Here is a 15,055-nt window from a genome sequence, read left to right as displayed (position 1 = left end):
ATAGGCTTCACTATTGATAAGCTTAACTTCTCCAAGCACATCAATCAACTCACAGCCTGCTTTTTCTCTTTCCTTAGAATGCAAAAAAATCATCCTTTTATTTTCCCATTTCAGTCCACCTGGATGAGGTGGAGGTAAGACGCATCTCGTCTCCTTTGGCGGAGAGGCACCAGATCCGCTTCCTGGAACTGTGTGCGATATGGTTGCCCCTCAGGGACTTTTTTCTTTTTTTTAAGGTCATCCCTATGCAAGTTTTGACAGACAATATGCTTGCCATATGGTACTTGTACAAGCAGCACAGTGTGGGTGACGTGCCAGATGCACAGAAACTGTGGTGTTGGCTGGACTGTCAGGGTATCTCGCTGACTATCAACCATCTGGCAGGTTGTCTGAACCCCAGGATGGAAAAGCTCAGCAGATGCCATTTAGCTGACCATGAGTGCTTCGGTACCCGGACGTAGTTCAAGTTGCCTTCACCCAGTGGTGCATGCCTCAGGTTGATCTCTTTGGTAATGTAGAGAATACTCGTGGTTGAGAATTTTGCTCTCTAAAGTGTTCACCTCAAGGCTTCCTGTCAGAAGCATTCCGGCTTTGGAGGGACTCTATCTCCTCTGCCACTTCTTCTCCAAGACCTGAAGAAGGCTAAGATGGACGGGACCCAGATAATCCTAATCGTCCCAGACTTGGCTTGAAGACTGGTACTCCAGTCTGCTGTGCCGAAGTATTTGCTCTTCACTTCGGCTATCTCTGTAGGAGGACTTGCTGTTCCACCAACAGGTCATGTTCCTTTATCTGAATCTACATGTGCTACAATTCCATGCATGGAGATTGAGCAGAACCAATTGATTTACTATAGAGGTGGTAGGGATCCTCTTGGTGACAGGACTCCATCCACAAAGTCAATTTACTTTCTTTAAGTTTGTGGTCTGGTGTGTGGACTGTCTGAGTATGCCATTGCAGGCTAAACCTTTTGATATACTGATATTTGTCCTGTCTTTGGCCCTACAAGCATTGCTGTGGGCAACAATAACGTTTATTTGTCAGCTCTGTTATTTAAATATTTGCCTCTGTAATGCCTCACTATTTAAGTAGCCAGTTGTGGTACTCTTCCTGGAAGGACTTTCACGGTGATCGAACTAAGGGACATCAACTGTTTATGTGGTTTGGTTTTCTGGTGCGAAGATGAGAAAGGCTATCCAGAAATGGACATTAACCCAATATTAGTTCTCCGAATAAAAATGTGCTATGCCGTGGCTAAGAAGAGGCCTCCTATGGCCTTTGAGTTCGTTGTACTAGACCGAAGGCGACCACTACGGCATAGGGGGGGGATATGTTGTTTCAACTCTGGCCATCTCCGGGCTGCTACATGGGCACCTGTCCACACACAGGACAGGCATTACGGCCTTGATTCACTGGTACACAGATAGGGTTATTTTCCCCCTAGGTCCTGTCCTGGTGTCAAGCCTACTCTTCAGAGCCTTCGCCTTTTGGTAGGTTCTGCTTTGGTGAGCAATCATTAGATTCTGCACACAATCATATTCACAGTCTGTTACTGATGCTCTGCGTCTGAGGGCATAGAATGCTTTCTGATAAACGGATTCAGTACGCAGGAGTGGCACCTATATATAGCTTGTTGCTTTCACCTCCGGAGGTAGGGCGAGATCGCTGTAGAGTCCAATGGTGCCACCTATCGGCGAACTCACACATTTGCTGGAAACGTTTCCAGTTCAAGTCTAGCACCGGAGGGAATTCAAAAGGTAAAGAATATGCGGTTAAATAGTTTCCACAAAAAAAGTCACAAAGTAAGAAGTTTGTTCTTTCAAACCAGTCGGATGCCTGGAAGGGATATTCTTAATTTGAGAGATCTGTGGTAACATTATGAAATTCTCCAGAAATATCAACAGAGGCAAACAACTTTTACTTTTGCAATTTTAGCAGCTAAAAGCCTGCTGTGTAACTGAGAACACGGCTAGCCGTGAGAATGGTGTACCACGCCATCTACTGCAGGTGTGGAGCAGAACATGTGTATTTTTTAAATAAAGTGTTTATGCTTCAGATCATAGTCTTCAGCATCTTGGTATCTAGATCTGTGTATTATGTGCAGTGAAACCTTTCATATGTTGAACTATCGGAGATGGTGAGGATTGCAGTGCGCTGTATGCCCAGTGTTCTTCAATCCATGGAAGCTGTGTTCATTTTGGGAATAGGGAGCATCATTGAAACTGTATGCCATGCTTGTTGTGAGTCAGGGAAAGTCGGATAAGGGGAGTCTGAGCAGAAAACATTGTTATTGTGTTGGCAACCTTGAGTGTGCTGTGCTACGTACCTTGTTGGACTGGGTAGAGTAATTCCGAGCAAGAGGTGGTACATCGAAGTTTCCTTGAATAAAAGAAGACCTTTTAGTTGGTGTAGGTGAAGACAGTGGAAGCCACAAAACTGATTAGAGGATACGGACAGTGCATTGTTCTAATTTAGGGTAGTGATTATTTATTATTATATTATTACATTTGAACCTATTGTTTTTTGGACTTTCTTTGAACGATACCTTTATCAAATTACTTAACATACCTATCCTTCAAGCTGTATACGACACCGAGTCCTCCCTTCCCTTCCCACATTCATACTTGGTTATCCATTGGCTTCTTGTTGCAGCATAAAGCCTGTGCTTGGAAAGATCACCGGGATCTTGTAGCTGGAACCAAGCACCAAGCTGATCATTTGTCTGTCTGTCTGTTCACGGAGTTACCTTTTGACATCTGCTTCTCATTAACTCTGTCTTTGTTTGTGGTGGGTGAATTTTCATATAGTAGACATTTTTATGTTCCTTTTCTGTCATCATCTTTCCTTCCTGACTCTTGACTCTGCTCTTTTTCCTGTGCTTCCCTATTGAAAAACACGTGCTTCAATGTATGTGGCTCTTGCTTACAGGAAGAAGAGGTGGAGGAGTCTGGGGTAAGTAGTGAGATGAATGCAACAGACCTACGGTTTGTTAACTTTTAACACATTGCATCCTTCTCATTAGTGCATGCACCTGAAATGCAGCATGCATTTTATTAACCATTTTCCTTGTTCTTGTAACCAGTAGCTACTAGTGTTTTATAAACATTGAGATGACACAGCTAAACTGGTTTACCGGTGTCTTGTTAGGTAGGGGTCCTGACATTTGCTGATCATTGGGTTGATTGCGTGCTTGAAATGTGAAAACCTCTTTCAAAATCAAGGGATTTTTTTATCTTTGACTGCCACGATAGGGAATAGTTTGCCCTATCGCATGCAACCAAAGCCCGTCCAGCAATATGGATCTAGTCTGTCCTCATCATTAATTCACCACAGGTTATGACCAATGCTTAGCGGCAAGATAACCTTCCCAAGTAATATAGCACAAGACGTACTGTTTCATAAAGCGGAGCAGACCACGTACAGGGACGCTGCTAGAGTAATGTGCACTGTGGAAAAGCATTTTTGTGGAACTTGCGCTATTCTACCTAGAATGGGGCACATATTCTTGAATTTCTCCTTTATAGATAAAATACATTATGATTAAAATGATAAAGACAGCATTAATCCATGCTCAGATACATAGTCCCGGTCTTACTATTGGGCTACTGCTACTACACAGTTTATTTTTCTACTAGCAAAGAACGTCCACCACACAATGTGTCTCCTTCTCTTCTTGGCAGCCTCTCAATTTTGGAATAAGTTTTGAATCAATTACCAGTATTGAAGATTTTTTTTAAGTTCCAACGGCTACTTTAACTTTACATGTTTATTAAGAAAGTTAATTTAGGATCCCAGCGTCTTTAAGCTGCATCACTGAGAGTAGAGGACCATCTCCCCTTCCCCTAATTATCTCACCTGTCTGTGGAACTGAACAAATAAAACACAGATGTTTGGAATGAGTAGGTCACACCTAAAATTACTGTCAAACACCCACTGCATAAAAGTCCAACACACTCTTGAGACTACTCAAACCTGGAGTCCTAGAGTGGTTCCATTCGCCCCCTACCCCCAACTAAGAACAGAATCTCTTTGGTGTGACTCTTAGCTTTACCCGTAACTACTCGATGGCACCGTGAAGACACCAGCAAGACTGTCTGAGGACTTGAAAGTGCTAAAAGGCGAATCTTTGACTAGCCCATGAGAGCACCGTGTTTTTGTTTGTGCTACCCAACATCTGTCGACCATGTGCAATAGTTAATTGCACAGAAAGAGCTCTCAAAAAGAACAATTACTAAAAATCACCAAGTTTTCTAGGATTGGAACAAGCTGTAGGACTTTTTTAGATGGAAGAAACCTTAAGAATCTGATGGGCTTGATTGCTGGGATTGGCACATATCTAGAATCAGGATCACATGAACCGCTGGCCCGATGAAGCTGAGTAGTAATACATCCCAACATGCCTACTTATGCCTCAAAGGTGCAGGAATGAGCTCTTGGTTGTGTTTTCTTCTCTGAAGCGATGAAATGAGGGAGTAGATTGTGCGGGTATTATTACTCCAGCCAATGTTGTAGCCGTAGGGTAGTATTTTCTTATGACTTCTTTTGAGCTCTGAAATAAATAGAGGTGACATTAATGAAAGATTCACAATAATTCCTTTGTGCTGTAATCTTTTTTTAAACCGTATTTTTACAAGGTCATATTAGGATAATTAAAATGGATATATTTTCTAATAATCTCTTGTGGACCCAGTTTCGTGTTATGTTTTCAGAATTTTGTGTTACCTGGCAACCTCCCCGTAAGTGCTTTTAGAATTCAACATTCATAATTAAAAATCAGTCAAAATGTTTAGTTTAAGTTTTTGCTGTGTGGGTGGCTTGTTTAATTGCACCTTCTGAAGTTTTATGATGAGTATTGGCCACTTCTTGTGACCATTTCTCTGTGCCGCCTTAAAAAATGACAGGCTTGCTATGTGTTGTGTTTGTATGCACTGCAGTCAGCCACACGCATTGGCTTTGTAAGTGTTTATTTTCTCATAGTGCTGAAATTCTGTCGTTTAGAGATGATACAGTATTCATATGATAAAGTATATAGAGAATCCAGTTTACTGGGAGAAATAAATCTTAATTGCAAGTTGCCCGTTTTTATTGGAGATGGTGTTTTGTATTGAGGAGTTTATATACATTCTCAGACTCTTACTGATTGTTATGCTTAGCTCCTAATAACACATGATACAAATGAATGGAAATGACCCCTATCCCATGCAGCCTTGTTGTTAACAGGCCATATATGACCCTCTTTAATCCTGTGCTGCAAAGAGAAAATTGGATTTCCCTTGCATAGAAAAGGCTGATGCATAAATGACCACGGTGATACTTTTCTGATGATAAACTAAATGCAAGCACTCTTCCAGGCTTAGACCTCAGATATGGCTCTGCAGTTATTGCCTTCTTGGTGAGATTCTTTTCAGGAGACCACCCTTTCCTTCCCATTCCTCTGAATAGAGCTTCCTTCTTCTTCTCAACATGTGTCTTACTAGCTGGAGCATTCCAGCTGAGCTATGCCTAGCTTAAGACTTACACGCTTTTAGTTTTTATGTCACAACTTCGCATAGGTCTTGGAGGCATCCCAGGTCGTTTTCTATACATCTGCTTCCCTGCATTGCTGGGCCAGTTAAGTCTCAGACACCAGTTCTGGGTACTCTTGATCCTGTCCTCTTGCTGTATGTATAATGGGGCTTTAACTTTATCGTAGCTATGAAGCAGGAAGCCAAGGAGACTTCCTACTCCTTACAAAGTATTAAATCCCAGTACTCCGTTCGTCCAGGATGTGTTCTCTGTAATCAATACTTGTATTGCACACTTCTTTCAAGATACCACCATCCAGATGAACACTCGTGTTATTTTCTTTTGTAAATCCGTTCTCACACACATGTGCCTTTATTTCTAAGTAGTCTGTTCCCCACTCCATTTATTGCATGTCTTCAAAAGAGAGGATACTTTTGTTTGGTCTACTGAAATCCACCACCCCCCCCTGCCTCCCCCCCCCCCCCTCCACAGTGCAGAGATGAGATGTGGGGTCTTCTTTTGATTTTCGCCTTCGTCTTTTATCTCTTTACAGTTTGTTTCTGTTTCTCAAAAAACTGTTTGTAGCAGAATTTAAACACCCCAGACCTTCTGCCTGTAGTCATTGTGGCATGGTCTTAGGGGGGCCTCGTTTACACTATGTCCCCCCCATTGACTTTACTCCTTGATGATCTATTCCTCTCCTTTCCTCGCTGCCCCACAAAAGTACATTGATCTTACTTTGTTATTTCAACTTTTACCTTCTCTGTTTTTCCAACCACTTTCTACTGCAGGTTTGCTCTCTCCCTACATGGTTGCTGCGCGTTCACCTTTTCACGTCATGCATATCACAGTTGTCTCCTGGTTCCACAGCTCTTGGCTTTAGCACAGCCCTACCCGACCACTGTTAAATGTGTGTACTCCCGCTGCAGTAGGTTGATACATATTTTACTTCCCTCTTCAGTACACAACTAGAGATGTCCTGCTCCTGGATTGTTTCTAGCTACTTGCACTTGTTCCTTCTTTAGGTCACCTCGTTTACAGCTGTTTAGTTCACTTGTTTTTTTGTCTGTAGGGACTTACCCACCAATAGCGGCACAAGTTCAGTTGCACCGGGGGCTTGCCGCTGTGAGAGGCCCGCCCACTGCACCTCAGTAAAGACTGTTTTTTACTAGCCAGTCAGCCCTTGTGGGGTTTGTTTTCCTTTACTGCCCTTGCCATCCTTGCTACGCCATTTTGTATTTGTGGGGCCTGTCGACAATAATGTATATGCCTTGGTTATTTAAAACAGAGCAGCGCTTTCTGTGAAATCTGTTCCTGTAGGGCATCCGGTTATGTGTGTTGTGATCTGTGTTCGCGGTCATTGTAGTGACCTGGCTTGGTGTGGGAGATTAGAGGCAGTGCAGAAGCGTCCGGTCACACCGCCTCCCTCACCTTAGCTCCAAACCCAGAGGAGATCCTTCAGAGACAATCAGGAGAGTCAAATGAACACTGCGCAGCTTCACTCCACACGGACCAGGTCAACAGAGATATGAAACTGGTCTACTTTCTCAAGCTCTCGGAAGAGGCAACATATTTCATATGGAAATGAAGATAGAGCGTAAAAGAACAGAAGTAACAGAAATGTAGTGTCTGCAAAATATGAGGCATCCTATCTTCCCTGCTTATATCTCCTCTGAGAACCATCTTTTAGCCCATCAGGCCTATAATCAATATATTTTTTTATGTTTTAGATCAGTTTAAATTTGTTGTGAGTTTTTTTTTTTACTTTACTAGTGCTGTGCTTCCAGGTAGGTGAAAGTGATTTGTCTGTGTTTGTGGATTGCTCTCAAATGACAACAGTGTAAATTCATGTCTTCGGCAGCGTCAGCAGCGGGTACAGACGGCCTACTGTCGCCGTACCAATGGATGTCTGGATTGTCTTTGATGGACCTTGAATCTTTTTAGAGCAGGTTGCACATTGTATTGTTGCTTACTTTAGAACTAATCATTACCCTTTCCTGGTTGCAAAGCATAACAACAGCCCAGCAGAAGCATATAAACCAGCCCCATCTTTTAAACATTAATATCCGATCTACTTTTAAGGAAAGCATCTCCAGCTGCTGTTGCCATCATACTAATTCTGTTCTGCTTGCAATAGAATTAACTGCATAAATAAGAGCAGAAATGAACCTAAGCTTTTGGTACTTCATGTCCTCTTTCCTGGGGGTTCACTAATGCTTCTCGCACCTTTTTTGACTCTTGCAGGTCCCTGAGCCAGGGCAGCACCAATTCCAACATGCTCGACGTGCAAGGAGGCGCCCACAAGAAACGCGCCCGGCGCAGCTCCCTTCTCAATGCCAAGAAGTTGTACGAGGACGCCCAGATGGCCCGGAAAGTGAAGCAGTATCTTTCCAACCTGAATGTAGAGACCGACGAAGAGAAGTTCCAGATCATGTCCCTGCAGTGCGAAGCCTCCTACAGCACTTGTGAGTGACGTTTTCATTAGGTTGAGAAAAGCCAGGTTGAGCTCACGACCAGTTCAAGGGGGCACTTGTCCCCCAAATGTGTTCCTTACATTCTTTGTACAAATGAAATGAAAATCAAATGCATTTTTTCAGCATCCTCTGCAAACTCTCTCTTTGCAGTGTGTTTTTCAGTTGCTTTATGTTTGCCTTGTTTGTGTAGTTCGTCTGAAATTGTTTACTCGGTGAGATGAATGTGAAAAAGCTTTTAGTAGTGACTCATCCCTCACCTAATGAGACATATGCAAATGTTACTTTCAGATGAAACTACAAGGAAAGGGCTCGATTGAAACTGACACTCATTCTTCCAGTTGTCCACTACAAAAACCCCTGGGCCCGCCTTGCAGCTCCTTGGGTTTATTATTGACCACATCGTAGGCTGAGCAGAGAATGTCAAGGGAGTAAACTTGTATATTTTGTCTTTATGCTTTAGACCTAAAACATGTTCCAAAGTAGGAACCTCCCATCTTTTCGTTTGAGAAAAATTGGATATCTGCATGCCTGACGTAAGATGAATTAGGGGCCTTGAAGTACATTTATACTGGTTGTTTCTGTGTGGGATGCAGCTAGGAATACATGATTTGAGATCCCTGCCAAATCCCAGTAATGTTTTTTCCAAGTTTCCGAGTTTGAGGTGTTGAAGCGTGTTTCCCTGCCCATATTTGCCTGCACCTGATTTGTTGGCCCTGACTGGGGTGGGACTTCGTCCCCCAGCTTCCCTTGCTCACAGGAAAGCCCAGACTCCGTCAATCGCACTTTAAGAACGCAGACGGTTTCCCGCAGTGCAGGATGCGCCCTGAGCGAGGGTGGGCCTGTCTGTGCCCGGCTGGGCTGGGCAACCCCTCTCACAACGGTTGTTTGGGCTGAGTTATATTCTCTGTGATTAATCTGCCCTGTGGCTTGTCTGCAAGGTGATCGGTGACATTTAGGAAGAACATTAAAACATGGCTTTTCAATCTATAGGACTATCATCGCATGGAGAAAGCACATCATTTCAGCGCCAGGACACCTGCCCGGTAACAGTGCGCTTAATAAATGGTAAAAATAAATAAATAAATAAATAAATCTGGATAGTCAGCAGTAGTCTCTTCTCTGACAGTCATCTGTGTGGGCAAAAGAAAGGGGAATGTTGTGAACATGGTGGATAAAAGGCACAGAACTCAGTACTCTATCCTAACTTTCCATAATAATGCTGTTAGGGTTATATCGAATAAATAATGCAGAAGGTGGATGGAGAGGAGTTGGCCATCACAGCTTGGGCGGTCGACCTCGAATCTGGGGAACCGGGTTTGAGTCTCGGCAATGATGCTGAACATCCTGTGATTCTGGGCAAATCACTCAATCTCCCCATGCCTAACAGAAATGAATGTGTCCTCATATAACGCAACTGGTGCTATGTAAAGCGCTCTGATATCCGATACTTGGTCAAGTTCGCACTATATAAAACTCAGGTAAAAAAAAATTCAAAAAACTGCCCTCCTTCCCCTTGAACACTAATAGCGTGGCTACTTGTGCTGAGGTTCAGCCCCCGAGTTTAACTGCTCAGGCTATTTCAAATGTTCTTCTTTTAAGAAGTCCCATGGAAGAGGCGCCTTCACTAGAATTAAAGTTGAAGCCTCATACTGTAAACGGTCCCACTCAGGCTGTTGTCCCAGAAGTGATTGTGAAACGAAAGATTAAGGCAACTATATCAATGATCCAGACACCCGTCGGGGGGAAAAAAGGTGGAAGGAAAAGCAAGAAGCCAATTGATTTGGACGCAACCCCTGTAGACTCAGGCAGTACCCAAACTGTCTTGCATAATACAGCCTTAAAAAATTGTTGGACTTTTGAGTCCCTTTGTGCACGTATATTCAGCTTGGAGGAGAGGATGGGGAAATTGGAATTGGGCCTGGACAATATAGTCAACCTATTGGAGAACCTCAAGCTGGAATTTGCCATTTGATACCACCTTCGAGCATTCCACCACAAGTTTCTAATCCACTGCACACCAGGCCACATCATGGTCCAGCCCGAAGCGCCTTTTTAGCTCTTGTTGATCGGGATAGTTATAGTGATGCCCCCATGCAGAGCACCCAGGAGGGCGCCAATTGTTCTAACATCCTGCCTAACACAGGGAGCAAATTGTCTATTCCTATTAATATTCCCATTGGAGTCCCTGTAGTTCCTAATGCTTCTGTGCCTAATAGAGGAGGTTCCCCCCTTAATTCTAACTGCCATCCTGCACAGGCCCACGCGTCTAATACCAGCACCTTAAATCCTTCAAAGTTTGTCCTGCAATTACATCCTTCCTCAACACCCCATGTTCTTATTTTGTTCAATGTGCCACCCCTCAAAGAGGGGGTGGAAGAAAACTACTGTATGATTAAAAATAAGGTGACCCACTCGATCTCGAATCAGATGAGTCTCTTACCTTCGATCCTATTCAAAGAGATCATTGTGGAACGCAAGGGGGGGTGGAATAGGGATTCTTATAAATCCGGTTCAGGGGATTGCATTGTGGGCAATTTTAGAAATTCCAGGATGGTGGAGCAGATCGTATTTAACAGCCGGCCTAATTTTTCAATCTGGACTGACATTCAATTCATCCCTTGAGTTTTTTACCCACCTCCGCGCATTAGGTCTCCCCTAGAGGTGACATCTGACCAGTCTTTGCAGGATTGTTGCTCAATTGTATGTCCCTGTTATCACACAACACTTAAATGCGGCAGCTCACAGTCAAATTCCTTCATCCTGGCAAAAATCAGTGATTGTTCCGATTTATAAAAAGGGGAGTAGAGTCGATCCAGTTTTCTGTAGGCCTATTTCTCCGTTTGGATCTGGAAGTAAAAATCGTTTGTTGTGTCCTGCTGAATGGCAGACAGTGTGGGCAGAGGAGCATAACATACTGTCAGTATACAAAACGGCTTCGGGCAGGAGGGGCGATTGAACATAATCTGAACCTCTACTAATTATTAAGTATACCACTGTTAAGAAAGGTTCCATCCATCTGGCCTTCATGCACCTGAGTACAGCCTTTGACACGGTTAACAAATCCAAGCTCTGGGCTGTGCTGGAGTCCATGTGGGTGGACAATTCACTTGTCACTTTACTGCACAATTTGTACAGGGGGCTTGAGGCCTCCGTAAGATTTGGACCTAATGGGGCGTGTAGCCCACACTTAAAGCTGGCCAGGGGAGTATGACAGGGATCCATATTAGCACCTTTGCTTTTCATTATTCTAAATATTAACCAGTTAGCCACTTTTTTATTGGAACAGTGAAAGGATGTCCCCAAGGCTGGTGACAGATTAGTCCCAGCCTTGTTATATGAGGACGACACAGTTCTTTAAGCACGTAAGGCCAACGGCCTTCAGCACCTGTCAGACCGCTTTACCAGATAGTTTGGGCCTGAAAAATAATTTCTCCAAATCATATGCTATGGTCTTTGCCCGGATGAAACCTAAAGCAAAAATCTGCTCGATAAAGGACCACTAAATAGGCTGAACTGATCAATTCTGTTTCCTAGGCATGCTGTTAGATACTAAATTGAACTGGCACACTCTGACTAAAGCCCATGCACAGTCTTAACGGAGTAACCTGTAGTATTGACAAGTTTTCCAGGCAGCTTAGCCATCCTCACAATATGGAAAACATTGACCTTTATAAATCTAAATGCATCTTGACAGTGAGTTTTGGCTTTGAGATTTGGGGATATAAGGTTGGCTATTTTATCCAGGTGGTTGAAAATGCATTTCTGAGAAGGGTTTTGAGGCTTCCCCAATGTGTACCTTCAGAGATTGTTCATGAGGAATTGGGTGTAGGTTATGCTTCAGACTGCATTCATATCCGTCCTTTATTACTGTGGTTATCAGTCTGGCTTAAAGAGGAACTCGTTTTTAATAGTAGGATTTTAAGAGATTGCCTGGATCTGGATTACAGGCAGCATATTCCATGACTGAACTATATCAAATGTTTTCTGAATGACCTTGGCAGATCCAATCTCTTTTCTGACCCAGACCCTGTCACTAAATCCAATATCTTGTGGGTCAAACAAGCTTTTTATTGTAAGTTTCAGGAAAAAGGGGTGAATAGTGCATTATCTAAAAGTTCCCTTGCGTGTTATTTTTGGTAAAATCCTCAAACAAAATTGATTTTTACCTGAAAGTTGATATGCCCGGAACACTAGATGGCTTTTGACTTATTTGTGTCTGAGATGAAGTCACAGAATAGCCAATGTAATCTTTTTCAGTATTCTTTAATCTTCTTTATATGTTTGAAATAGAACAACAGCCAACGCGTTTCGTTCCTGTTATGGGAACTTCATCAGGGCGAATAAAGTATTGAAAGGACCAAAATTCAATTTGGTGTGTCCAGGTGAAATGGAGTCAAATCTGACGAAACCAAGTAACATAAAATTTCTAAAATGCGTCTGTGCAAAGTTACTCCAGGTTATTCAACTCAATATTCCTATATAGATATGAGCAGAGTTCATCCCACTTCAAAACATCCAACGTGGTTCCACTTGTGCGTAAAGTGTCACTGAATAAAAACCAAACTTCAATGAAATGATGGACCAGATTATACAGGGCCAGTCAGTTCAAATAGTAGGAACCCTGTATGTCAAAAATTTGAACAACAATAGGGTGAGTATCCAGAGACAATTGTACTTCAAATTGCAACCTACACCGGAAACAGCGCCCGTATCCACTTCCTTATCGTGGATACGGGCGCTGTTTCTGGTGTAGGTTGACTCGACTTGAAGATTTGTGGCTTATCATAGCCTTCTTTACTTTGGAAGATGGCCCCTTTATACTGATAATCAATGTTATTGATTCTTCCATCGGCCTTCTGTACAAGTTTAGACTCGTATGAATATCTGCAATTTGAAGTACATTTGTCTTTGGATACTCACCCTGTTGTTCGAATTTTGGACATATAGGGTTCCTACTATTTGAACCGACTGGCCCTGTATAATCTGGTCCATCTTTTCATTGAAGTTCGGTTTTTATTCAGTCACACTTTACGCACAAATGGATCCACGTTGGATGTTGTGATGTGGGATGAACTCTGCTCATATATGTATAGGAATATCGAATTGAATAACCTGGAGTAACTTTGCACAGACTCATTTTAGAAATTGGATGTTACTTGGTTTCCTCACATTTGACTCAATTTCACCTGGACACACCAAATTGAATTTTGGTCCTTTCAATACTTTATTCGCCCTGATGAAGTCAACATAACAGGAACGAAACGCATTGGCCGTTGTCCTATTTCAAACATATAAAGAAGAATAAAAAAATACTGAAAAAGATTACATTGGCTATTCTGTGACTTCATCCCTGGTGCTACTTCCATGCTTTTTTGAAGTTTTGTCTCTGGATACCCAGTGGGACCCAACCACAGCAGGTCTCGGAGGCTACTGGCACAGAACTTGATACTTTTGGGACTCTAACATTGAGGTACTCAACATCTAGTCAGCTGTGGGGTCGTTAGTTCTTTTATTTGCGTCTGAATCTGTTCCCTCAGCTTCTGGTCGTTTGACATAAGCCTTCTCAGCCCCCGTGTTGCACTTGTGATCCTACTGCTATATTGGACACTTTGCACATTGTTTTTATTTGTCCTAAATTTCCTAGGCTGCTTTTCAAATGTATTCGATCTTTTATTGGCATTGATTAGAAAAGCAATACCAGCCTTTCTGTAGCTCCTGTGTTTAGCCACATCTAATGTATTATGGTTCTTAGTTTATTTGTACTATTGCTCTGGCTGATCTTTTATATTGCTGTTTTATGTAATTTTATGGTTAGCTTGGTTCAGGTCGAACAGAGATTACTGACTGACTACTCTTACTGCATGTGTAAGTTAAATTTACCAATATTAGTACCAAATTATTTTAAAGCAGAGCAGCGGGCTGCACCCTGCACAGTAATTATACTCAGCAGTGATAAATAGGCAGACGTGACGGGTAGCCAGTTGCTAAGAAATGCGTTGGTAATTTCTTTCCAAACAATTGCATTGCTAAGTTAAAAAAAAAATACATCCAACCCGATTACAGAGTCGTGTGTCACGTTTAGTTGTAAAACAGAAATATATTTAAAATGCCATGTTTTTCTCATACGTGGTTTATTTCATTGCTGCTTAGGTTATTCGTTTTTTGAGGGCTGTAGCTCGTCAGTTGTAATTTCAAGCAGAAGGGAAGTGCAACACCTAGCGATAGTTTAGAGATGTACAGGATACTGGTTTTCATCTGGAGACCGTAGTTTTCTTAAATGATAGTTATGTGGTCATTTTATATTATTGCGTTAAAAAAATGCTCTTTTTACAGAGTTAAGAAATAATAGTCAACGGCAACATCAACGAAAACATGTTAGTAAAATGTGAATGTCATGCTTGCTATATTTGTATTCACGAATTATATAGGTGTACATATTTGTCTGATGTTCTCGTCCAAACGCCATTCTTTTCAGGTTCTTGTGAAAGTCTGTGCCCCGTACGGACGTTTCAAGCTTGCGAGCGGCCCTGCTCTTGCTCGGATCCCCATCGACAACTAGACCCCCAAAGACCTCAAATGCTACTATTTTCTCTCTTCTGGCGATAAGATATTTTTGCGCAAGCTCCGCGCCCCCTTATTGCGCTTGAGACTTACTTGGTGATGTTTTTGAACGAGTTGCCAGAACCTGGCCATCGTAAATATGCTTTACTGTACTGTACATGGTCCCAGTCCGTCCCTTGCACTTCTGTGTCATAGCATAGGTAAACGTGTTTTTAAGTCGGTCGTTTAAAGGGTTCCTGGTTGGCAGCTGCTATGGTTGGCGTCTGCGCACTGGAGGTTTCTTGGTTTTGTTGGCTGGAGGGCTCTAAGAGGCAAGGGACATTTGTAGTGATGGAGTCGAAGTCTTAGGAGCTTCGTCCCGATTTAAGTTAACTGCGCAAGATCGGACGTACAAAGGGGCTACCCTTGAGGTGCCTATACCTAAAACCGGGGGAGCTCACGAGTTGATAATGGACGTGCTTGAGCGTGCTGAAATATCACGTTGGTTAGTACTGACCAGTGGCCTCCATTAGGTC

At 42.7% G+C, this 15,055-nt stretch overlaps 1 protein-coding gene across 7 annotated transcripts in view; it reads left to right on the top strand.

Moving 5' to 3' along the window:
• The window catches only part of RAPGEF6 (Rap guanine nucleotide exchange factor 6), a 985,108-nt gene that overhangs the window by 936,263 nt on the left and 33,790 nt on the right, over window positions 1-15,055 (top strand). For 5 of the 7 annotated variants that reach the window (XM_086931538.1, XM_086931539.1, XM_086931536.1 and 2 more), the window contains 2 exons: window positions 2,929-2,952; window positions 7,750-7,970. In XM_086931538.1, coding sequence (XP_086787664.1) covers window positions 2,929-2,952; window positions 7,750-7,970 — 245 coding nt within the window. The remainder of the gene's footprint in view (window positions 1-2,928; window positions 2,953-7,749; window positions 7,971-15,055) is intronic. The other 2 variants (XM_086931540.1, XM_086931537.1) reach the window with 1 other exon arrangement.

Source organism: Lissotriton vulgaris, chromosome 7 (genome assembly GCF_964263255.1).
Source record: "Lissotriton vulgaris chromosome 7, aLisVul1.2, whole genome shotgun sequence".
Classification (NCBI taxonomy): domain Eukaryota; kingdom Metazoa; phylum Chordata; class Amphibia; order Caudata; family Salamandridae; genus Lissotriton; species Lissotriton vulgaris.
The sequence above is the reverse complement of the archived record's forward strand: the minus strand, read 5'-3'. Positions and strand labels throughout refer to the sequence as shown.